The 27236-nt window shown below is 45.6% G+C and overlaps 1 protein-coding gene across 4 annotated transcripts in view; it reads right to left on the bottom strand.

The window, feature by feature from the left end:
• LOC124544681 (copper-transporting ATPase 1) overlaps nt 1-27236 on the bottom strand; it is a 528466-nt gene that overhangs the window by 17093 nt on the left and 484137 nt on the right. For all 4 annotated transcript variants that reach the window (XM_047123307.1, XM_047123306.1, XM_047123310.1 and 1 more), the window contains one exon: nt 16233-16397. In XM_047123307.1, coding sequence (XP_046979263.1) covers nt 16233-16397 — 165 coding nt within the window. The remainder of the gene's footprint in view (nt 1-16232; nt 16398-27236) is intronic.

The raw sequence follows: 27236 nt of genomic DNA, 5'->3' as shown, positions 1-27236 counted from the left end.
TGGGTAACAAAGAAAGAGACATAAAGGTACATATCAGGCACTCAACATTTACAGTTTAAAAGACAAAATCTTAGAATATCATGAAAAACGAAAATCCCATATAGAATATTAGCCAAAATTTGTCTCTAAAGTACAAGCCTTGAAGGTTCCACAGAGTATAACTGTGCAAGCACCATATTAATAGAGCACAGAAAGTCACAGTGGTTTGAAACAAAGACAGGTGTGCAACAAAACCATTTCATTTCTGCAGATACCACAATGAAGGATGTCAAGGAAGAGGGAAAAGAAGACCAAAATGTTCTTGTATATGCAGATGAAACTACCATTTGGGGTGAAACTGACAAGGAGGTACAGAGGAAACTGGATCTGTGGAACTCAAACTTGAAAGAGTTCAGGTTGATTGTGAATAAGAACAAGACAATGCAAATGAGTGGCACAGCCACTCCATGTAAGTTATCTTCAGAGGGAAAGAAGATCAAGAATGTGAACAATTTACATATCTTCATAGTGTTGTGGCAAGTGATGGGAGAACTGATCTTAAAATTCTGAATATGATACCCAAAAGAACCAAATATTTCAAGCTGGGAAAGAATGTCCCTGTATGCACTAAACAGGCCATGTTCAGAAATTCCTTGCTGCACATCACATCCTATGGGAGCTACATAGATAACCAAAGAACACATACATGAACAACATACTTATAAAATGAATTTTTTTAGGTCTGCTCTCCAAAAGACAATGAGAAACAAGATCAGAAACAAACACATAAAGAGAGAATTGCGGTTAACTAAAGCATTTTCTACTGCTTTGCCATCTTGCCTTACAATCTCAGGCTATGCTACTGATCAGTTTCTCAAAAAAACCTACATTCCAAAAATTAACAAGTTTGCAAAAGTGTTCTGTTCTCTTTCTGTTTGTGCACATACGATATCATATGCCACAGCGTTGTTGGATTACAGGATGGAGCCGACATCTGGTATCTGTAGTGCAGTGGAAGTGCACACATTGAGGGGTCGGAGTACAGACTGACTGATGTGCTCTGCTTGTGTGAAACATACACAGTGAGAGTAATTCACAATCAGTACTCAGACAGGAATGCAGCAGGACAACAGCCAGTACATGTCTACAAAAGAGGTGGCTGGACCAGTTTAAAGAATAGCGTGAAAGGCCAGGAGAGGCATTGGATGGCATGTTGAGGAGGAAATCTACCAAGATGGAGACAGATGGAGGCAAATCATTCAAAAACCTGGCTTGTCAGGTGGAGTCTCCAGTGTAGGTGGTTCTGCAGTGGTCAGACCAAAGGGAAGCTTGAATGATCCAGTCTGAATTTCACAAAAGTTTGCTGGATTAATGCATGCAGAAGAACAAGAAGTGAGAGTCTGGAAAGAGGGAGAGAGAAGTGCCTATGAAAGACAAGGGTCCAAATTCAGCTCCTGCTCCGGAATGCAGACAGTCACATATTAGCAAACAATCTGAGAATGGTGCATGAATATAAAATGACTACAAAGGTTGTATCAGTTATTGCTCATGGAGTTTTTTTATTAACAGCCTGTACAACTTTTAATTTTTCAATCATTATCAACAGTCCTATAAAACAAGAAATAATATACAAAAACACAAATGGAACATTACCTTAAAAATTAAATAAACCCAAACAACACACCCCATAAAATAATAAAAAGTGATACCATAATGCTTTTTGCCAATGACAATCAGATTATGGTCGGAATTAGCTTGGATGCACAAGTTGTTAAGCTGACTCTGTGATAATTCTTGCACTTTTCAGCTCCTACAGGCTTCACGACTGTGTGGATGATATTTTTCCGAAAGTCAGATGGTATTTCACCAGATTCATACATTCTGCACACCAATGTGAACAGACATTTTGTTGCTGCTTCTCCAACCGATAATAGAAATTCTGATAGAATGTTACACATCCTATAAATTTCCTTTACTTCATGTCTTTGGTCATAGATTTTTTGACATCAGACTGCCAATTTTGGTTTATAATGACCATCTTCAGATCTGTTCTATAAAAACATGTTCTAAAGTACTGCAGCCACAGTGGCATCATCAAATGTTAAACACAAAACTGTTCTGGACTGTTGCTTTGAACAGTAGTGTTACTAACAAGATGACTCTTGCATATGCTGTTTTATTTATTTATTATTTATTCCTTTATTTTTGACAATGCTGGTGCTAATTTTTTGATGATGAAACTGTGGCTGCAGTACATTAGGACTTTTTTTTTGTGGTTTTAGGGTGCACAACTTCAACGGTCATTAGCGCCCAGACTACGTTAGGAATTCACCGCGAGTCACAAGTTTAAAACAGCAACGAAACGGAAAACACGATAAAAGACAGACTGACAGGCATAGGATTAAAAAAAAAGCATAATCAAATGTCCTTAGAGAGGGTTGTCAAATTGATAAAATGAAGAACGGGAGCAGCTGCTCGCGGGTTATCCGCTAAAATGGCATCTAGAGTACATGGCAGGCCAAGATCAAGACGTAGTGTGCTAAAATCTGGACAGGACGTTAAAATGTGGCGGACCGTCAGCAATTGCCCACATGGGCAGAACGGCGCCGGCGCAGCCATCAGCAGATGGCGATGGTTGAACCGGCAGTGTCCAATTCGTAACCGGGCCAAAACTACCTCCTCCCGCCGAGAAGGGCGTGAGGAGGACGTCCAAGCCGCGGGAAGAGGTTTCAAGGCCCGAAGCTTGTTGTCTGTAAGTGCAGCCCAATCGGCATGCCATAGCGATAAAATGCGCCGACAAATGACCCTGCTACAATCTGACGAAGGGACACAACAAGAAGCTGTCCGAAGCTGGAGGACCGCAGCCTTGGCCACGGCATCTACAGCTTCGTTCCCAGGGATACCGACATGGCCAGGAACCCACATAAAGCTAACCGGAGAACCGACGTCCACCAGCTGCTGAAGAGAGCGTTGGATCCGGTGCACAAAAGGGTACGGATCACTGAGGCTCTGGATGGCGCTCAGGGAATCGGAGCAGATGACATATGCAGAATGTCGGTGGCGGCAGATGTAAAGAACAGCCTGGTAGAGGGCAAAGAGCTCAGCTGTGAAGACCGAACAATGGCCATGGAGCCGGTATTTGAAACTTTGTGCCCCGACAATAAAAGAACACCCGCCCCCGTCATTGGTCTTAGAGCCATCTGTATAAATGAAGGTCATATTAATGAACTTCGAACGAAGTTCGACAAAACGGGAGTGGTAGGCTGAACCAGGGGTAACCTCCTTTGGGAGCGAGCAGAGGTCAAGGTGCATGCCAACCTGAGCCTGGAGCCAAGGTGGCGTGTGGCTCTCGCCCACTCGAAAGGTTGCAGGGAGTGAAAAATTAAGGTGTTGAAGGAGGCAACGAAAGCGAACTCCAGGGGGTAGCAGGGCAGAGACATAATACAACCCGTATTGACGGTCGAGAGAGTCGTCAAAAAAGGAACGATAAGACGGGTGGTCAGGCATTGACAGTAGCCGACAGGCATACCGACAAAGCAGTATATTGCGCCGGTAGGTGAGTGGCAATTCACCAGCGTCAGCATGAAGACTCTCGACGGGACTAATATAAAACGCTCCAATCGCAAGTCGTAAACCCCAATGTTGTATGGAGTTGAGGCGGCGCAAGATGGATGGCCATGCAGAGGAGTATACGAAGCTCCCATAATCCAGCTTGGAGCGGACGATCGACCGATATAGGCGAAGTAGGACGGTTCGATCCGCTCCCCACGACATACCACTGAGAACATGGAGGACATTTAGAGAACGGGTACAACAGGCAGCCAAATATGACACATGTGGAGACCAGCTAAGTTTCCTGTCAAATGTAAGACCTAAAAATTTTGTTGTCTCCACGAATGGGAGAGCAACGGGACCGAGTCGTAAGGACGGTGGGAGAAACTCTTTGTAGCGCCAGAAGTTAATACAGACCGTCTTCTCGGCAGAAAAACGGAAGCCATTGGCGACACTCCAGGAGTAAAGACAGTCAAGAGAACGCTGAAGATAGCGCTCCAGGAAACACGTATGCTGCGCGCTGCAATAGATGGTAAAATCGTCCACGAAAACGGAGCCTGATACATCAGCTGGGAGGCAATCCATTATTGGATTGATCGCTATGGCGAAGAGAGCGACGCTCAAAACTGACCCATGTGGCACCCCATTCTCCTGGCGAAAGGTGTCTGACAGGACAGAACCCACACGTACCCTGAACTGTCGATCCATTAAAAAGGAACGAATAAAAAGAGGGAGGCGACCGCGAAGGCCCCATGTATGCATGGTGCGCAGAATGCCCGCCCTCCAACAGGTGTCGTAAGACTTCTCCAAATCAAAGAACACAGCCGCGGTCGGGTGCTTCCACAAGAAGTTATTCATAATGAAGGTCGACAAGGTAACCAGATGGTCAACAGCAGAGCGGCGCCTACGAAATCCACATTGTACATTGGTAAGTAGGCGTCGAGACTCGAGCAGCCAAACCAAATGGGAGTTAACCATTCGCTCCATCACTTTACAGACACAGCTGGTAAGCGAGATGGGTCGATAACTGGAAGGCAAGTGCTTGTCCTTCCCCGGCTTAGGGATCGGGACAACAATAGACTCACGCCAGCATGCGGGAACATGTCCCTCAATCCAGATGCGATTGTAAGTACGAAGAAGAAAACCTTTACCCGCAGGAGAAAGGTTCTTCAGCATCTGACTATGAGTAGAATCAGGCCCTGGAGCGGAGGACCGTGATCGGCCAAGTGCGTTTTCGAGTTTCCGCATGGTGAATAGGGCATTATAACTTTCATGATTCGAGGAGCGGAAGTTAGGTGGCCTAGCCTCCTCTGCCTGTTTGCGGGGGAGGAAGGCAGGGTGGTAATGAGAGGAGCTCGAAACCTCTGCGAAAAAGCGGCCGAAGGCATTGGAGACAGCCTCAGGGGCCACAAGGACGTCATTCGCGACCGTCAAGCCAGAAACTGGTGAGTGGACCTTAGCGCCAGATAGCCGGCGCAGGCTACCCCAGACAACAGAAGAAGGAGTAAAACTGTTGAAGGTGCTTGTGAAAGCAGCCCAGCTGGCTTTCTTGCTCTCTTTAATAATACGACGACACTGTGCACATAATCGTTTATAATTGATACAATTCGCCACTGTAGGGTGGCGTTTAAAGGTGCGTAAAGCACGTCGACGAGCACATAAAGCGTCTCTACATGCTGCGGTCCACCAGGGGACCGGTACGCGACGTGGAGAAGAAGTAGGGTGAGGGATGGAATATTCAGCAGCAGTGAGAATGACTTCCGTGAGGTGTGCGACCTGACGATAGCAGCTTGTGAAGGTTTGATCCTGAAAGGTCGCCCAGGAAAAGAAGAGCCCCAGTCTGCTTTGGAGATGGTCCAACTAGATGAGCACGGAGAGGGGGTATGCTGCAGGAGATGGATAACACACGGGAAGTGGTCGCTCGAATATGTATCAGAAAGTGCATACCACTCAAACCGGCATGCAAGTTGGGGAGTACATACAGAGAGGTCTAAATGGGAATAGGTGTGAGATGTGTCCGAAAGAAAAGTAGGAGCGCCAGTATTGAGGCAGACAAGATTGAGCTGGTTGAAAAGGTCTGCTAACAGGGAGCCCCTCGGGCAGGATGCTGGAGAGCCCCAAAGGGGATGGTGGGCATTGAAGTCTCCACTTAACAAAAATGGTGCAGGTAGCTGACCAATAAGTTGCATCATGTCTGCCCTGGTAACGGCAGACGACGATGGAGTGTAAACGGTACAAATGGAAAATGTAAAAGTGGGGAGAGTAATGCGGATGGCAACTGCCTGCAGGCCGGTGTGCAACGTGATGGGATCGTAGTAAATATCATCCCGGACCAGCAACATAACCCCTCCATGAGCCGGGATACCTACCACAGGGGGTAGGTCAAAACGCACAGAGGTGTAGTGTGCCAAGGCAATTTGATCGCATGGGCGTAGCTTCGTTTCCTGGAGGGATAAGACGAGCGGACGGTGCAAGTGGAGCAGCAACTTCAAGTCCTCTCGGTTGGAGCGAATGCTGCGAATATTCCAGTGAATAAGTGCCATCGTAAGAAGAAAAGGAAGAGGAAAGAAGGGGTCACCTCGAAGGCCGCTGAGGGCCTGGCTTCGAGCGAGCACTGCTGCAGCTATCAGTAGGCGGACAGTCATCGTCCATTGGTTCTATAGGTTCATCGGCCATCTTGGTAAGATGGCCGGGAGGGGGAGCTTCCTCCGCCGGTGAACGGCCAGATGTTCGGCTACCAGCGGTGCAGCCAGGCGAAACGGATGACGGCCTGGGGCGGCAGCCGCTGGGTGGTGCAGGAGAAGAAATGCGCCATGGCGGAGAAGGAGAACTGTGCTTCCTATGAGCCTTCTTGGAAGGTCGTTTGGTGGAAGTACCAGTTGATGGCTGGGAGGTCGAGGTACGTAGGAAGTCTGCACGGGACGGTTCCTTCTTGAAGGCCCGTGCATCTGACTTCTGGGTCTTCGTCTTAGCAGAAGCTGATGAAGGGGCTGGTGTCTGTGGGGTGATGGGAGGAAGAGGAGACGTCGACCGCACGATCTTAGCACTGGCCGAACGGACGACTGTGGTGCTGAAGGTCAGATCGCATGTCTGGGTTGCCACCTCCCTGGTAGTCCGAGGAGAGGCGAGGACAGTACTGTGTTTCCTCGCTAGGAGCAGCGTGGGCTTCCTACTAGCCAACAGCTTGCGAGCAGCCGAGGTGGACACTTTCTCTTTGACCCAAATTTCTTGGATAAAGCGTTCTTCCTTATAGACAGGACAGTCGCGGGAGGATGCTGCATGGTCACCCTGACAGTTCACACAACGAGGAGACGGAGGTGGACAGTCACCCTCATGGGCATCCTGCCACAAGTGACACATTTAGCCGCATTGGAACAAGACTGTCGAGTGCGACTGAAACGCTGACACTGGTAGCAGCGCATAGGTGTCGGGACATAGGGGCGAATAGAAATAACCTCATAGCCCGCCTTGATGCGCGATGGCAGCTTAACACTATCAAAGGTCAAGAAAAGTGCCCGGGTCGGTACAAGGTCATTGTTAACCTTTTTCATGACCCTATGGACAGCCGTCACGCCCTGCTCAGCGAGGAAAGACTGAATCTCCTCGTCAGTCAATCCGTCGAGTGATCTAGTAGATACCACACCACGCGACGAATTCAAAGTGCGGTGAGCCTCCACCCGGACAGGGAACGTGTGCAGGAGCGTGGCCCGAAGCAGTTTTTGTGCCTGAAAGGCGCTCTCAGTTTCTAGTAACAAGGTACCATTACGCAACCTGGTACAAGATTTGACAGATCCGGCTATGGCATCTACGCCCTTCTGGATAATGAAAGGGTTGACAGAGGAAAAATCCTTTCCATCCTCAGATCGAGAAACGACGAGGAAGTGTGGGGTAGGCGGTAGTACTTTCGTCACTGGGGGCTGGTCATGTTTCCGTTTGTGGGCAAAAGTCGAGAGAGAAGAAGAGAAATCCATTGCGGAGGAATCCCCCATGATTGCCAGCGTCTCCGATGGCGCGCTCCTTCCTTAAGGGGACCCTCTCAGAGGGCACTCCCGCCTTAGGTGAATGTTTACACCTCAGGTCACACCTCCCGAGAAACAGACGGAGGGACCAATCAGCATGGTCAGAAGGTATCAGCTCAGGCAATCACCCCTCCCTGGGCCTGGCCTTTACCAGGGGGTACGTGCGTGCCTTACTTGTCTACCCCGGGCGGGGAATTACGCGTTACCCCGTCACCGGCTACGGGTGCGAACGCGTGGGTCGGCCTTCAGGCGCGCTCAGGGAGGAAGGAAGAAGAAGAAAAAGAAGAGAGAGAGGGAGAGAGAGGACAGACTGTCTCAGACGCCGAGGCGGAGACCAGAGAAGGCAAGGAGAAGAAGGCAAGGAGAAAAGGCAAGGAGAAGAAGGCAAGGAGAAGAAGGCAAGGAGAAGAAGGCAAGGAGAAGAAGGCAAGGAGAAGAAGGCAAGGAGAAGAAGGCAAGGGAAAGAGTAAGGAAGACAGTGAGATGGAGAAGAACAAAGAAAGGAACCAACCAAAGAAGGAAGAAACGAGAAGTGAAAAACCAAAAAGACCACAAATATAGGTCGTGGGACCGTCCGTCTCCAGACGCAGGCGCTAACTACCCCCTTGAGGGGGATGGACTCCTTTTAGTCACCTCTTATGACAGGTAGGAAGACCTCGGGCCTATTCTAACCCCCGGACCCGCAGGGGGGACATTAGGACACGTTTTTATAAAACAGATCTGAAGATGGTCATTATAGACCAAAACTGGTGTTCTGATGACAAAAAACTTTGTGGCCATAGACATAAAGTAAAGGAAGTTTATTCTATATTCGGGTCACTGTTTTATTCATGACCATGTACAGCTTGTGTTACATATCCTTTCTGTCTTATTTGATCTTAAGTCTTCCAAAGCTCTTTTAAATTCTGATTCTAATTCTGGATCCCCTATCTACTCTCTATTGACTCCTGTTTCTTCTTCTATCACATCAGACAAATCTTCCCCCTCCTAGAGGCCTTTAGTGTACTCTTTTCACTGATCCGCTCGCTCCTCTTCATTTAACAGTGGAATTCCCATTGTACTCTTAATGTTACCACCCTTGCTTTTAATTTCACCAAAGGCTGTTCTGACTTCTCTATATGCTGAGTCAGTCCTCCTGACAACCTGTTTGTTTTTCATTTTTTCGCATTTTTAAAGCAGCGATTTCATCTTAGCTTCATTTCACTTCCTATTGATTTCATTGCTCAGCAACTTGTATTTATGTATTCCTGAATTTCCCTTAAAATTTTTGTACTTCCTTCTTTCATTTCTTCTGTTACACACGGTTTCTTCACAGTTACCTTCTTTGTACCTATGCTTTTCTTTTCAACTTCTGTGACTTTCCTTTTTATAGATGTCTAAGCCTCTTCGACTGAACTAACTGCTGAACTATTTCCTATCGCAGTATCTATAGCCTTAGAGAGCTTCAGGGGCATCTCTTCAGTCCTTAGTCCTTCTGTATCCAACTTCTTTGCATATTGATTCTTCCTGACTAATCTCAAACTTCAGTCTACTCTTCATCACTACTAAATTGTCATCTGAGTCTGCATCTGCCCCTGGGTATGCTTTACAATCCAGTATCTTATTTTGGAATCTATGACTGACCATGATTTAATATAACTGAAATCTTCCCATATCTCTCAGCCTTTTCTTGTGATTCTTGTAGAGAGTATTCACTATTACTAGCTGCAATTCATTACAGAACTCAATTAGTCTTCTTCCTCTCTCATTCCCTGTCTCCAGCCCACATTCTTCTGTAAATTTCTCTTATAATCCACCTCCTCCTGCAACTACATGACTATGAGATTTTTATCTCCCTTTACGTACTGGATTACCCTTTCAATATCCCCATACACTTTCTCTATCTCTTCATCTTCAGCTTACAACATCGGCATGTATACTTGAACTATTGTTGGTGTTTGTTTGCTGTCGGTTCTGATGAGGACAACCCTATCACTGAACTGTTCACAGCAACACACTCTCCACCTCATCTTCCTATTCATAACAAATACTGCTCCCATTATTTCATTTTCTGCTTCTGTCGATGTTACCACATACTCATCTGACCAAAAATTGTTAGCTACTTTCCATTTCACTTCACTGACTCCCACTATATTTAGATTGAGCCTTTGCATTTCCCTTTTCAGGTTTTCTAGCTTCTCTAGCATATTCAAATTTCTGTAATTCCATGCCCTGCCTCGTAAAACATCATCCTTTCATTTGTCAGTCCCCTCCTGGAGATCTAAATGGAGGATTATTCTGGAATGGAGAGATCATCTTGATGCTTCCTCAATTACAGGCCATGTGACCTGTAGATACACACTGTGTGTCTTTAATGCAGTAGTTTCCATTGCCTTCTTGATCCTCATGTCATTGGTCTTGCTGATTCTTCCACCCTTAGGGGCAGTTTCCCACACCAAGGGCAAGAGAGTGGCTGAACCTCTGTCCACTCCTCCATCCTCTTTCACAAGGCCATTGGCAGACTGTGGGTGACTTCTTAAGCAGGAAGTCTTTGGCTGCCAATGCTTATGATTTTTATTCAAAATTTAAGCAGTGGCAGGGTTTGAGCCTGGGACCGAGGGTGTTCTGATTACCAATCGAAGACAGTATGCCTAGACCATGGTGAAGCACCTTGAAGTGGAAGACTAAATGAAATTTCATGGGTTGACAGGGCATATAATGTTAGTCAATGATTGCCTAATGAAGTCAAATTTACAAAGAACTTGGCAGTATGTGTACACTTCTCAGTGTAACATTGCACCCCCTCTTGCCTGGACACATGAACGGATTCGGTTGGGAAATGGTGTCAAAGCCATTGCGTCCTCTCCTTAGGCAAACTGGCCGGCAACCTTTGATCCTTGATATCCTACCCAATGGAGTGGGACAGAGCTGATGTCTGAGTTGATCCCACAAGCATTCTATTGGGAACAGATCTAGGGCTCTTGCCTGGAAGTACCTCAGCATCATGTAGACAGTTCATATACATGTGTGGACAAGCACTGCCCTGTCGAAAAATGGCACCACAGTACTGCCACTGGAGAGGTAACACATGATGACGCAGGATGTACATGACGTACCATTATGCCATTGGAGTCCACTCATTTACTACCAGCCATGACCTGACGTCGTACCCAATGGTTCACCACACCATGATGGCAGGAGAAACACGACAGTGCATCTCCCATACGTTGGAAGAATGGGACACCCCCCAGGGAGCTGCCATACGCGCGAACAAGAGCAAAACTGCGATCCATCTCTGAACACAATGTGATGCCATGGCCTGCTGCTCATTCATGACAACTCTCCAAATGCAGCTGTTGTGTTGTGATGTCGATTGCAATAATTGCCTAGTCTGTCCACTGCTGGCCTCTGACCAATGGTGTTGGGTGGCACAGAGTGATTCTAAGAGTGCATTACTTTTCCTCAGATGGCAGGCAAAGATGTGAAAAAGTATGATGTTCTTCGTGCGCAATACAGTGAGCCTATTCTGTGACAGTTGACCAGAACCTTGACTACAAGCACATCTGCCCACAAGTTGCAATGCAGTCCAACATCAGGCCACAGTCACATCTGTATGTTGCACGAATCTGGATAATTGCATGATTCAACCAGCCAGCCACATGGAGACCTACAATGAGACCATTTGAAAATTTCAGGTTGCTTATAATGCTGACTCACTGGAGTATGTGGCATCTGCATGTCCCTCACAGTGATCACTCAACATATGACACTGTTCACACCCCCTTATATACCCTACTAGGCCTCCTGGCAACAGTAAACATGAACAAAACAAATGCACTCTTTCAGGTTTTCTACCCATCACAAGGAATTCAAACTCTAATCATTTACATTCTCACTGATGATGTGTACATGTATGTGGAAATCTGGACAGCATCTTCTGGATGTCCCAATTTTTTTTTCTTTGTTACACTTTTTTTTTAGAAGAGTATTTTTTCATGTCAACTTAATTTTAATCACATATACAAGTCAAATTATATTAGCGTCAACATACATATGTCTAGGCACTAAGCACACTGCCAGATGTACCCACTCATTAAGGGTGGGATGCCATCCACAGACACTACACTCACGATTTATAGGCTAGTTATCCTTCCTACAATGTTGTATTGATCAGGCATGTGGTCTACGACAGTGGATGAAGACCTCATAAAAGCTTCAGTCACTATAGAAGGATCCTCTGAACACAACAGGGATCAACTGATACAAACCACTGGTGTTAATGATGTAGGCAAACATTTAATGTATCTGTACATCAAGGGGAAGTCTCTATAGGATTGCTTCCCTTCGTCCACAAGCTCATTCATCAGTTATGCACTAAACAGCCTGACAGATCAGAAAAATGACAAATCTTTACAGTTAACAGACATTTTAGGATACAACTCACTACAATCATTAATACTAATTGCCATTCATAGCCCTCAAAAAGCGTGATCTTCAAAAAATCATTAAGAAAAACTAGATACCTCGTGAGCATAATCCTCTGGTGCTACTCTGATATGAATAAGAAAATCACTACTCAGCTCCACTCGATACTCTAGCAAGAGCCTTGAGGATGTGTGAAGCAGCAATCAGCTAAGAACATTATGGTATCAGTTTTAATTTATTTAGGTAGTGCAGTGAGGTGTTTATTTAATGCAATGCTAACATTAGTGTTTTTTATGCTGTTCCTTGTGTTACAGAGCTATTAGTGTGACGTTTGGTTTGTGGGGTGCTCAACTGCATAGTCATCAGCGCCCGTACAAAGCCAAAATTTTGACACAATTTTTACACAGTCCAATTAGCCTCTGTCACAAATGATGATAATGGTGGTGGTGATGATGAAATGATGAGGACAACACAAACACCAAGTCCCCAAGCAGAGAAAATCCCAGGGCCATTAGTGATCCACCTCAGCTTCACACAGGTAGCACTAAGCAACAAGTACAAGACGACTCGTTTGGCGCAGCGGTAATTTTGTTTACAAACTACTGTAAATAGATGCGATTGAAATTGAGGAACAATGTTAGGTAAGTGAATATCGTCACTTTCATAAAATTTAAATAATTTAACCAGTGCATGACAGGAAAGTTGTCAGGAGCAGTAGTGTTACACATCCCACATTTAACTTCCGCCAGCCGGTGTGGCCGTGAGGTTCTAGTCGCTTCAGTCTGGAACCACATGACCACTACGGTCGCAGGTTCTAATCCTGCCTTGGGCATGGATGTGTGTGATGTCCTTAGGTTAGTTAGGTTTAAGTAGTTCTAAGTTCTAGGGGACTCATGACCACAGATGTTAAGTCCCATAGTGCTCAGAGCCATTTGAACCATTTTTTTAACTTCCATTTGGAGTGACAACTTGTGGTAATGATTTAAGCAGTGAGCTACTGTGCCACACACTCGGTTTAACTGCATTGTCAATTTGACGCGAGCTACAGTCGCAGGTCGCTGTGGAAGTTGGCAGTAGCTTGCACTGGCCTGGCACTCCAGTCAGATCTCCTACATCCGTAAACCTTCCTTGTGAATCATTCTGTCTATCAGTAAAAACCATATCAAAATCCCTACAATAGTTCCAGAGATTATCCTGAACATACAGACAGAAATCAAAGCAGGAGGCTTTAATTTATATACTCTATCTGATCAAAAACATCTACACACCCCTCATGGAACTGATTACAAGATGTCACAAGACGCAGAGCCACCAGAATGAAAGGACCAGGGAGTATAGTGCTGTCAGCAGAAAGACAGTGGCAGCAGAATGGGTTAGTCAGGAGAGTTTGGTGATTTCCAATGTGCTTTAGTCATTGCACGTCACGTGAGTAATAAATCCATCAGGGACATTCGAACACTTCCAAAGCTGCCCAAGACGACTGTCGGTGATGCGACTGTGAAGTGGAAAAAAAATGAAATGATCGTACGGCATTGTTGGCCGGGAGACCCCATGTGGGGTGTTCGGCCGCCGAAATTGGAAGTCCTTTTTAGCTGACGCCACTTCGGCGACTTGCGAGTCAACAATGATGATGGAAGGCACACAACACCCAGTCATCACGAGGCCGAGAAAATCCCTGACACCGCCGGGAATCGAACCCGGGACCCCGTGTGGTGGAAGCGAGAACGCAAGACCACGAGCTGTGGACTGTGAAGAGGAAACTTGTAGCGACAATCACAGTTAAATGAAGACCTGACAGATATCGTGTAGTGATGGATAGGGGTTTTCGATCATTCTGAATGGTGGTCGTAAAAAAGCGCATTAAATCAACAGAAGGAATCAGTTTTGAGTTCTAGAGTCTAGCTAGCACAATGACTGTGTAGGGAGATAAAAACAACGTGGTACAACGGCCGAGCAGTTACTCATAAGCCACACATTTCTGTAGTCAGTGGCACTTGATGGCTGAGATGGTGTAAGAAACGGCGACACTGGAGAATGGATGACTGTAAATGACCGATTTGGAGCAATGAATAACACTGTACCGTGAGTCAATTCACTGGATGGGTTTGGGTTCGGTGAATGCCTGGAGAATGTTATGTGCCATCACGCAATGCCAACAGTGAAGTATGGCGGATGAGGTGTCACGGAATGGAAGTGTATTTCGTGGTTATGGTGTGGTCCCCTTATTGTGCTTAAGAAAATGATAAATGGATAAGTATTTGAACAAATTTTAAAGCCTTGTGTACTGTTTAAAGGACAGGAGCAGTTCACGGGCAAATGCTGGTCGTATAAGAATAATAATGCACCGTGCCGTAAAGCAGCAACTCCAAGCCTACGGCTTGTGGACGGTAACACTTCTGAATTGGACTAATGTGCCCAGAGTCCCAACTTCAATCCGATGGGTTACAACGTCCGGCACACTCGGCCACCTGTGTCCCTGATTTCGGCTCTTGAGGATGGATGGTCTACCACTCCTCCACAGACATTGTGGATATATTGCTGAAAGCGCCGGCAGCAGAGTTCAAATTGCCATTACATACGAAGGATGGACACACCTCACATTAATGTCCACTAACAGGTGCCACGGTATTTTTGATCACGTAGTATATGTGTACAGATTCATAATGAGTGAAAAATCGAAACAGGTTTAGGCAATACATGAAAATACACTACTGGCCATTAAAATTGCTACACCAAGAAGAAATGCAGATGATAAACGGGTATTCATTGGAGAAATATATTATACTAGAACTGACATTTGATTACATTTTCATGCAATTTGGCTGCATAGATCCTGAGAAATCAGTACGCAGCAGAACCACTTCTAGACGTAATAACGGCCTTGATACGCCTGGGCATTGAGTCAAACAGAGGTTGAATGGCGTGTACGGGTACAGCTGCCCATGCAGCTTCCACATGATACCACAGTTCATCAAGAGTAGTGGCCGGCGTAACGTCCACTGTTCAAAGTGCCGTCAATGCAAAATGCAAACAAGAGATGACCGAGACGTGTAAGCAATGGCACCCCATACCATCACGCCGGGTGATACGCCAGTATGGCGATGACGAATACACGCTTCTGATGTGCGTTCACCGCGACGTCGCCAAACACGGATGCAACCATCATGATGCTGTAAACCGAACCTGGATTCATCCGAAAAAATGACGCTTTGCCATTCGCGCACCCAGGTTCATTGTCGAGTACACCACCGCAGGCGCTCCTGTCTGTGATGCAGCATCAAGGGTAATCGCAGCCATGGTCTCCGAGCTGATAGTCCATGCTGATGCAAACGTCGAACTGTTCGTGCAGATGGTTGTGGTTTGCAAACGTCCCCATCTGTTGACTCGGGGATCGAGACGTGGCTGCACGATCCGTTACAGCCATGCGGATAAGATGCCCGTCATCTCGACTGCTAGTGATACGAGGCCGTTGGGATCCATCGCGGCGTTCCGTATTACCCTCCTGAACCCAACGACTCCATATACTGCTAACAGTCATTGGATCTCAACCAACGCGAGCAGCAATGTCGCGATACGATAAACCGCAATCGCGATAGGCTACAATCCTACCTTTATCAAAGCCGAAAACGTGATGGTACGCATTTATTCTCCTTACACGAGGCATCACAACAACGTTCAACCAGGCAACGCCGGTCAACTGCTGTTTGTGTATGAGAAATCGGTTGGAAACTTTACTCATGTTGCACGTTGTAGGCGTCGCCACCGGCGCCAACCTTGTGTGAATGCTCTGAGAAGCCTATCATTTGCATATCACAGTATCTTCTTTCTGTCGGTTAAATTTCGCATCCGTAGCACGTCATCTTCGTGGTGTAGCAATTTTAATGGCCAGTAGTGTATTAAGAGCATCGATTGATATGAACTATGATGATAGTGAAATTTAAAGAGCTCACGGATGCTCTGCGCCAACAAAATGGCAAATATGAAGGAAGAATAGAAACTGGGCAGAGGACATAACCGACAGCTAGAAAGTGCTCGGTCAGAGGCCGGCAGAGACATCCGAGGAGAGGAGAACGGGTAGCTGACCTTGCCAGGGTGGAGTCATGTACCTGTTAATGGCGCTTGGACTTGGAGGAGACGGGAAGCTGGCGTTGCCAGGGTGGAGGAGTGTCCCTGCTGATGGTGGAGCTGGAGAAGGGTGGAGGAATGTACACACTGATGGTGCTGCTGGCGGAGCTGGAGAAGACGGTGAACTGGTTGTGACAGTGTGGGGGAGTGTACCTGCTGATGGTGCTGCTGGTGGACCTGGAGAAGACGGGCCGCTCGATGTCGTCGAGGCCGCGGTGCACCGAGATGGAGTCGAGCTCGGACAGGGCGGCGGCGCGCGCCCGCATCGCGCTGCTGTACTCCGCCGTCTGCAGGGAGGCGCGCGTCGGCTTCCGGTACCTGCAGAGCACAGCACACTGTCAGCCCCGCTCATCACCACAGGCACACTGTCTGGTTTCCAGCACTTCAGGTTTCACAGACAGAAACCAGCTAACTATCACTGTGTACGCTGATCCTGCACACTACTCTACACTCGTGACCGAGTGTCAGCCCTTTGTTGTAGTTCTTTACTGTGTGAAACCACTTTCATCAAGTCGACTACGTAGTTCATCATTTGTGTGCACAGTGGAACCAGAGTTGCCGCAGACTGTGGTGCAACCGTGACGTATAATGGTAGCTACTGAACTCTAGAGGACATCTCCAGCACTCTGTGTATAATGGCACACATTTTGCATTTCTCCCGTCTGAGTTTACCCCAAGCTTTTTGTCTTCTCGTTCTTGTTTGTAATTGTACACCTCGGAGGACTAGTTTTTGTTGCCAGCAAGTATTCCACAGACAGATGAACCAGAACAACTTTGACAATACTCACACACTCTTACATCAAACACGGCTCACTGATGCAGCAACATATTAACCCGTGTACAGGCTTTTAATATCACATGAATTTTAGCTATAACTTAAAATCCCGACGTCCTACAACATTTCTGACTGCAAAATCGGAATCGGCGCACTCTACTGCATAGCATTCGCGTTATTTTCACCCAGTAGTTGCGTAGTGTTATTAGGGTATCTACTCCAAAAAAAAAAAAATCACCTGGTTCACGAAATTAATTCGTAATTTGAAACTTCCTGGCAGATTAAAACTGTGTACCGGACCGAGACTCGAACTAGGGACCTTTGCCTTTCGCGGGCAAGTGCTCCACCAACTGAGCTACCCAAGCACGACTCCACGACCCGTCCTCACAGTTTCAGTTCTCTCCTCTACCAAAACTTGCCCGCGAAAGGCAAATGTCCTAAGTTCGAGTCTCGGTCCGGCACACAGTTTTAATCTCCCAGGAAGTTTCGTATCAGCGCACACTCCGCTGCAGAGTGAAAACCTCATTCTGGAATTCTTAATTTATTTCTAGATTTTCTATACTGTGTGACGTAGTAGTAATTTGTAAGAAATTTCCCTCTGTATGCACTGGCATTTAAGGGTCGAATCACTCCCTCTTCTCTTCCATGGAATCATAAGAATGTACGCGCTGCTGACTCTGACCAGTGGGTGACGTGCTACATTACCACCCAGATAAATTACGAAGTGGTCGGGCGCCAGTAGGCCGTGCCAATAATAATGAAAGGAAGATGGTGGCAACGTATTGCGTTGTTTTCTGGTACGACTGCAGCGAGTGCCAGCATAGTCTCCAAAATTGCTGCCATTGCAGGTCTTGTGGGGGCATCAACGTGTTCGTCAACAACAAGAGTAAATAAAATTCTGCAGAGCAGCTGTTACAAAATTAAACGGCTAAATGAAGCTGCACACGTTCCTGCGAAGCAGACGTAGACATGGCATGTACGCAATACTGTGCAGCATACTGAGAAGACACCCGCGACTTACCAGACGTACAGAGTTAGGCATGTGGTTTTCGCCTATGCGTTGCCAATAGTAACTGTCTTGCAAAGTACCACAAAATTTGAACAATCCATCGTTTAGAAGCGGTTTCGCTTTGAACAACAAAAGTAAAATTAGACATTTTTTTCTGAAAATGCTTATTCTTATGTTAATCTGACATGTACTTGACTGAACCTAAGCTAAGAAAATAATAATTTTAGCATATATTTAGAGACCTTCGGAGAAAAGAGAACCACTTGTATGAATATCAAGGAGCTCAGATGGAAACCCAGTTCTAAGCAAAGAAGGCGTATACAGAGGGTATAGACAAGGGCGATGTACTTGAGGACAGTATTATAGAAACGGAAGAGGATGTAGATGAAGATGACATGGGAGGTACGATACTGCGTGAAGAGTTTGACAGAGCACTGAAAGACCTGAGTCGAAACAAGGCCCGGGAGTAGACAACATTCCATTAGAGCTACTGACGGCCTTGGGAGAGCCAGTCCTGACAAAACTCTACCATCTGGCGAGCAAGATGTATGAGACAGGCAAAATTCCCTCAGACTTCAAGAAGAATATAATAATTCCAATCCCAAAGAAAGCAGGTGCTGACAGATGTGAAAATTACCGAACAATCAGTTTAATAAGTCACGGATGCAAGATACTAAAGCCAATTCTTTACAGACGAATGGAAAAACTGGTAGAAGCCAACCTCGGGGAAGATCAGTTTGGATTTCGTAGAAATGTTGGAACACGTGAGGCAATACTGACCTCACGACTTACCTTAGAAGAAAGATTACGGAAAGCCAAACCTACGTTTCTAGCATTTATAGACTTAGAGAAAGCTTTTGACAATGTTGACTGGAATACTCTCTTTCAAATTCTGAAGGTGACAGCGGTAAAATACAGGGAGCGAAAGGCTATTTACAATTTGTACAGAAACAAGATGGCAGTTACAAGAGTCCAGGGACATGAGAGGGAAGCAGTGGTTGGGAAAGGTGTGAGACAGGGTTGTAGCCTATCCCCGATGTTATTCAATCCGTATATTGAGCAAGCAGTGAAGGAAACAAAAGAAAAATTCGGAGTAGGTATTAAAATCCATGGAGAAGAAATAAAAACTTTGAGGTTCACCGATGACATTGTAATTCTGTCAGAGACAACAAAGGACTTGGAAGAGCAGTTGAACGGAATGGATATTGTCTTGAAAGGAGGATATAAGATGAACATCAACAAAAGTAAACCGAGTATAATGGAATGTAGTCGAATTAAGTCGGGTGATGCTGAGGGAATTAGATTAGGAAATGAGACACTTAAAGTAGTAAAGGAGTTTTGCTATTTGGGGAGCAAAATAACTGATGATGGTCGAGGTAGAGAGGATATAAGATGTAGACTGGCAATTGCAAGGAAAGCGTTTCTGAAGAAGAGAAATTTGTTAACATCGAGTATAGATTTAAGTGTCAGGAAGTCGTTTCTGAAAGTATTTGTATGGAGCGTAGCCATGTATGGAAGTGAAACATGGACGATAACTAGTTTGGACAAGAAGAGAATGGAAGCTTCCGAAATGTGGTGCTACAGAAGAATGCTGAAGATTAGATGCGTAGATCATACAACTAATGATGAGGTATTGAATAGGATTGGGGAGAAGTTTGTGGCACAATTTGACTGGGAGAAGGAATCGGTTGGTAGGACATGTTCTGGGGCATCAAGGGATCACCAATTTCGTATTGGAGGGAAGCGTGGAGGGTAAAAATCGTAGAGGGAGACCAAGAGATGAATACACTAAACAGATTCAGAAGGATGTAGGTTGCAGTAGCTACTGGGAGATGAAGAAGCTTGCACAGGATAGATTAGCATGGAGAGCTGCATCAAACCAGTCTCAGGACTGAAGACCACATATTTCATTACTGGTACACGAAGGCGACGAGCGAGTCTCTTGTTCAGTAGACTACTCGTGGTAACTGCGTTTGCTGCAGTGCCCCACGCCTTCTATTCTTATACTGTGAGAGACTACTGCGATGAATGGCGGTATTTCTTTACACGTTGGCTATGCCCATTTCTGAATGAAATGTCCTTCCCAAAAAAGTCAGAACATACACTGAAGCGCCAAAGAAACTGGTATAGGCATGCGTATTCAAATACAGGGATATGTAGCAGGCAGAATACGGCGCTGCGGTCGGCAACGCCTATAGAAGACAAGTGTCTGGCGCAGTTATTAGATCACTTACTGCTACTACAATGAAAGGTTATCAAAATCTGAGTGAGTTTGAACGCATCTCCGACGTAGCGAGATCAAAAACCCGGTAAAACATCAAATCTCCGACATCGCTGCGGCCGGAACAAGATCCTGCAAGAACGGTACCAACGACGACTGAAGAGAATCGTTCAACGTGACAGAGATGCAACCCTTCCGCAAATTGTTTCAGTTTCAATGCTGGGCCATCAACAAGTGTCAGCGTGCGAATTATTCAGCGAAACATCATCGATATGGGCTTTCGGAGCCTGGTCTATTAAAAAATTCGTCAATGGAGCCGAAGGCCCTCTCGTGTACCCTTGATGACTGCACGGCGCAAAGCTTTACGCCCGTCAACACCGACATTGGACTGTTGATGGAAACATGTTGCCTGGTCGGACGAGTCTCGTTTCAAATTGTATCGAGCGGATGGACATGTACGGGTATGGAGACAACCTCATCAATCCATGGATTAGATTAGATTAGTTTTTCGTTCCATAGATCCGTGCTGAGGAGATCCTCGTGGATGTGGAACACGTCAATTTTTTAAAGCTGAAATAAAAATACTAATGGTATGAATATATACAATACATCATTTGTTTCTATTAAAAAATTCGTCAATGGAGTAGGAGGAGTTGGCCACTAGTAAGTCTTTCAGGCTCCTTTTAAACTGATCTCTATTTGTAACTAAATTTTTTATGTTTGCTGGCAAATTATTGAAGATGAGTGTTCCTGAGTAGTAGACCCCTTTTTGAACTAAAGTTAGTGCTTTTAAGTCCTTGTGCAGATCATTTTTGTTCCTGGTATTGTATGTATGAACCAAGCTGTTTGTTAGAAAAAGATGTATATTATTTAGGACAAATTTCATCAAGGAGTAAGTATACTGAGATGCAGCAGTTAGTATACTCAGTTCTTTGAAGAGCTTTCTACAGGACGTCCGTGAATTTACTCCACAAATAATACGTATTACACGCTTTTGGACTCTGAAAACTTTTATTTGACTTGTAGAGTTACCCCAAAATATTATACCATATGACATTATGGAATGAAAGTAGGCAAAGTATGCAAGCTTCTACATTTTTATGTCGCCTATGTCTGCTAACACTCGAATTGCAAATACAGATTTGTTAAGGCGTTTCTGCAGTTCTGTGGTGTGCTCCTCCCAACTGAATTTATTATCAAGTTGTAATCCCAGGAATTTAAGACTGTCGACCTCTTCTATCTGCTCTTCTTCATACTTTATGCACATGCTGGGTGGAAACCTCTTACAGGTTCTGAATTGCATATAGTGAGTCTTTTCAAAGTTGAATGTCAGTGAGTTGGCTTTAAACCATTTATTAATATTCATGAAAATATCATTAGCAGATCTTTCTAGAACTACACTCGACATACTATTTATTGCAATACTTGTGTCATCTGCAAACAAAACGAACTCTGCTTCTGGCAGTGTAACTGATGAGGGATCATTAATGTACACAAGAAAAAGCAATGGCCCTAAGATGGATCCTTGTGGAACACCACATGTAATTTCTTCCCATTCTGATGATGACTGATGACTTAATTCACTAGTCCCTTGCACTGACCCATTTGTTTCCTGTTAGTGAGGTATGATTTGAACCATTTTGCAGCACTGCCCGTGACACCATAGAATTCTGATTTATTTAAAAGGATGTTGTAGTTCACACAATCGAATGCCTTTGACAAATCACAGAAAATACCTGTTGCTTGTAACTTGTTATTGAATGAATTAAGTACATTTTCACTGTAGGTGTAAATAGCCTTCTCAATATCAGAACCCTTCAGAAATCCAAACTGTGTTCTTGATAATATGTTATTTGTGGTCAGATGATTGAGAAGCTGCCTGTACATTACTTTTTCTAAAATTTTTGAGAATGCTGGCAAAAGTGAAATCGGTCTGTAGTTTGATGGTATCTCTTTATCCCCCTGGGTCCTGCATGTCAACAGAGGAGGCTCTGTAATGGTGTGGAGCGTGTGCAGTTGGTGTGATAAGGAATACCTAACACGTCTAGATACGAGTCTGACAGGTGATACATATGTAAGCATTGTGTCTGATCACCTACATCTATTCATGTCCATTGTGCATTCCGACGAACTTGGGCAATTCCAGCAGGACACTCTGCTGACTTTAAACACTTCCGCTGGCCACCAAACTCCCCAGACATGAACTGAGAATATCTGGGGTGCCTTGCAACGTGCTGTTCAGAAGAGATCTCCACCCCCCCCCCCCCCCTCGGACTCTTACGAATTTGTCGACAGTCCTGCAGAATTCATGGTGTCAGTTCCCTCTAGCACTACTTCAGACATTAGTAGAGTACATGCCACATGCGGCACTTCTGCGTGCTCGTGGGGCCGTATACGATATTAGGCAGGTGTACCATTTTCTTTGGGTATTCACTGTAGTAGAATAATTAACTTACTAGTAACTATTGCAGATATGATCAATGGCCAAAACGAAAACCATAGTCGTTCTTGATAAAGGCTGTACACTAAGTTTTGCACACTGTTGAGAGCAAGTAATCATTGCGTGTGCCTCAATGGAAGCGCAAGTCTTCCAACTGGACGCCACACGGCGACTTCCTTGTGACTTCTGTCCCACTCATCCAGCTGGCGAAAGGGTACCTATAACGCAACGCGGAACCCGATCCTCACATCGTTGGGAGGTGAAGGCTGGATTTCTGCGGTCCGGTCAGGGTATGATCACGCGACTTCTCAGTTCGCTGGCACGCGCTTTATCGCTGAGAACTGAACTAACAGAGTGTGCAATCTAAACATTAAAATACCAGAATGGAAAATGCTCACATCGCAGCACAAAAAGGCGAATATGTCCTGGACAAAACTTTGTATGTAAAAAAGGAAACTAGTTTCTCGACTTATCAAGCAGCTTCAAAGATATTTAAATCTAAGTATCTTGACATATTCGCGCTAGTTTACTTGTTAGTATTAGTAATCGAGTCATGTAACATGATGCATCGTGCCATATATGCTCTTCAGCCATGGGATATTATATGTTATTTCTAAGGCTGGCGAATATTGCGGTTTTTGGGCACAAAGGGATCAGGGACTTGGGAAGCCTATAAATTGAAAGATGCAGGCATGCGAACACCTTTCAGCAAAGAGCTCTCGTTGTGCTGTAGTAGGGTCCACTCGTAAAAAGAGAGAGAATGTCTGAAGATGTTTTGATTTAAGTGCCTTTGAAGCTGTCAGATAAGTCGAGAAGCTAGTCCCCTTCTTTTTCATCATTAATTCGGCCCTGGCCATATTCGCCTTTTTTCTTTGTCCTATGACAAAACCAGAATGAAACATGCTCGTAACTTTTACTCTACTGTAGCTTGGCCCCAGGGTCCTTCACTTCAAATCACCATGGATGCAGTGAATCATACGCTCCGTACTGTCGTAGTGAATTAGTTCGCGCCAGCAGACAGGCAACCCAGTGAACAGATTTACAAAGCGGACTGCTGCCGTTGCGACTTCAATTATTTTCACGGATGTGTTGACATTTGCCGCGCCGTATTGAGCATCTGCAATGTGGGTTAAAAACTTGCGGCGATGCTCCATGTCTTAGTTTTATGTACTCCTATGTCTTTTTGTATTGACACGGTTGTCTGCTAAATCTCTCGAGGTACTTAGGAATAACGCTGTATGTGCTTTTAGCAAGAGAATGCATCACGTTACCGCAATCTAATTGAGCCGAAGATGAATAGAGGGACACTTCATATACATGAATGGCCAGCCAAGTCAACTGAATCTGTCGAAAGCAATCGGAGCCACACTGATTCACCGTCGTTCGATCTGCTCCGAAACACGTGTATCTGCACCAGCATCCTACTCAGTCAGATCTGCCACGTATCGCTGCTTCTCCTAATTAGAATGGACTAGCCTGCGGTCTCCACGCTCTGTGATGAGATAAGGTGAGGTGAGGTGCTCCAATAACTTGTTGGATAATCCTGGTTTCAAAGTCGTTCAAACACTTTCCACAGATACTGGCGAAAATCCAACCAGCTTTGCCATTTTCCAGAGGCATAACAATCTGCTCTTTGTGAAAGTCTCATGTCAGTGGTCTATTTAGGGACAATCAACCACCTATGGATAACACCAACACAAAAACATGCCAAATACTGGTGAGCCCCTACAGCACAGCAAAATTAACTGGCACTGCCAGGTGTAAACTAGCCAACCAACAGGCAGTGCAGGGAAGCCGTATTGCACAATAAACGCGAACCAACCCAACCAAAACCCTTACACAGTGATCTGTTTATGACAGCTCGACAACTTGTATGACAATCTTGGCATATTACCGGTACAGACGTTGCAGTTGACCCAGGAGACTTCGCAGGTGACCAGCCCAGCAGCACCCCTCCTCTGAAGGACGGACACCCTTCATGACGACCTAAGCTGTGACAACGGTGCCGAACACTGCACCATACCCAAAACTAACAACGACCCTACCCTTGCATGATGTGTCGCTGATAACAATAAACCGCTACTTTTCTTACTACCCGACCAGACTAACACAGACGTCTCTTTGGCGTGGCACCTTGTTTCCTCTGTCCCTGAAGCCGCTACCCTTCGTTCGCTTTCGACCACAATCTGTCTCCTCGATGTGACAGTGTTAGTGGGTAATCATACCCAGACGCACGGATAACATCACGACCCAGCATCCCGTGAAGTCCAATATTACTAGCTAAAAAATATGGAGGTGTCAGTAGATTTTTTGAGATGGTCACCACGTCGGTGTGGGCGTGGGACTCCAACGTGTCTTAAAAAAAAGTGGATTTCCCGATTTGTGGCCCGTAGTGTCACTGTTACAAGTCTCCAGCCGGCCGGAGTGGCAAAGCGGTTCTAGGCGCTACAGTCTGGAACCGCGCGACCGCTACGGTCGCAGGTTCGAATCCTGCCTCGGGCATGGATGTGTGTGATGTCCTTAGGTTAGTTAGGTTTAAGTAGTTCTATGTTCTAGGGGACTGATGACCTCAGATGTTAAGTCCCATAGTGCTCAGAGCCTTTTGAACCATTTTGAACAAGTCTCCACTCGTGTGTGTTCCGCCTTCCTTACCGCGCCATGTGCCTGCAACGACAACAGGTGGGACCAGCCAAGTGGTGGACAGAGATCACGACGTTTTGGCTCATCGGAGTTTAATTTACAGCCATTCATGTAAACCGTCAGCTTGCAGTAATATTTTCAGTGAAGAAATAGGAGGTCCAACTAAGACAGGACCTAAATTTCGCATCAAAATCTAACCTTAACAGTAAGCAACAGCTGTCGAACCCACTGCCGATGGTTTTCAGGTGCTCAGCGTCGTGATGCGCGAGGACGGAATAAGCAGGCCTCATCTGAAGAGATAGAAAACTGAGGAGCCGTACGCCCCTGGATCACTTCGATCAGGAATCACAGCCAGTCCTGATCTCGTGAATATTGAATTTGACGGTTTAACTAATGCACGACAAGCTATTACCAAGGATGAAAATTAAGGCCCGTTTCAATAGTGTTCTGTCACGAGGATTTTGTAATTCCCACTCTGACAACTAATTCGCAATGCGCTCTTATCGAATGTGTGTAAAATCTTATCAGACTTAACTGCTAAGGTCATCAGTCCCTAAGCTTACACACTACGTAACCTAAATTATCCTAAGAACAAACACACACACACACACACACACACACACACACACACACACACACACACACACACACACACACACATGCCCGAGGGAGGACTCGAACCTCCGCCGGGACCAGGCGCACAGTCAATGGCGCTCTTATCAAACTCTTCCACAGTGTGTCTTTTATTTGGCATTCTTTTTAAATATTCGGACATGTTCGGATAGCTTTCTGATAAACTTATTGCTGGTAATATTATGTCGTGACGTAATTCCTAAGACATTTCACGGGTCTGCTTTATTTGGGTTACCTGCTACACCAATCTTGAAAACTGATTCATATCGTAGCGACATATCGTGGGCACGATCCATGGGAAATCCAGATAAATAGCCACCTCGGTGGATGGCACTGCAACAAGCAATTGGATCCAAAACTGAGATAAGGGTAATACAAGTGATTAAGCTGTGGAGTGTATTCTCTGTGCTAATATCCTTCGATGACCTCCCTCGAACAAATATTGCCACGGCAACAGCCCTTGATTCTCTAAGCGTTGACTACTCGGTAAACAACCTGTTGTATTTCAACATAATAAAATGTCCACGACAAACGTACGCTATTACACGCTCACGTCCTCCGTTTCCTAAAGTGATTAATTTACAACAGAATGCCCAGAAAGAAAAAATCCTATTCGGTGCGCTTCCAGAACAAACTCTTAGACTACATGTTTTCTTATAAGAGTTCAGAGCAAAGCAATCGTCAACATAAGCCGAGATAACCTCTGGCCTGCCTCGGGGAGCTGAACTGTGATAACCCCATGCCGTATTAACGACTCGATAGACTCCATACGTGGAGGTGGGCAGCCGCTGATGATGCAGCTGTACGCAGGACAGATTCAACCAGCGTCCAGAGTGGCGGCGTAGGTACAGATAAAGTGGCAGTTTAGCGAAAACTGTCCTAATGCGTACGAGAGTGCAAAGAAGAGCTGTTCCACGACAGACGGCAGTCAAACACTCAAACCCAACGTACTGGCACCGCCCCTGGACTAGAGGCAGACAGGCGACCAGGGGACGCACACGGCACTTGTGGTGTGTAACAGCCTGCGCTATAAAACACACTGTGGGTGACGTAAGGCTGTCTCTTCGGGTCAGTAAATGGCGCCCATCCACGTAGTCGGAGATGAGGCGGCTGCAAAATTCCGAACGCCATCGGCAGAGGAATTTTTACACACACAGGTGCTTGAGAAAACGAGTTAGATATGTCGTTCCACGCCGAGACCCTTGAGCGACAAATGTGCCGCATCGTTAGAATAGTGTAAATGTTCTGGGCTTCCTGTAGATAATATGATAATATTCTGCCGCGGTAAGCGTGATGTCCACTGCAGAACAGAATTACTTTTCCTTTAGGATCACTATTAATAAGTTGTTGATTAGACTGACTTCGCAGGTCGATTAATGTGGGTGAGATTTGAAAGAAAAAAAAATACTTTTTCCCTAAAATTCTGCAGATGCATCTGT

The sequence above is a fragment of the Schistocerca americana genome, chromosome 8, assembly GCF_021461395.2.
Source record: "Schistocerca americana isolate TAMUIC-IGC-003095 chromosome 8, iqSchAmer2.1, whole genome shotgun sequence".
Lineage (NCBI taxonomy): Eukaryota > Metazoa > Arthropoda > Insecta > Orthoptera > Acrididae > Schistocerca > Schistocerca americana.
Note: the sequence above shows the minus strand (reverse complement) of the source record. Positions and strands in the feature narration are given on the sequence as shown.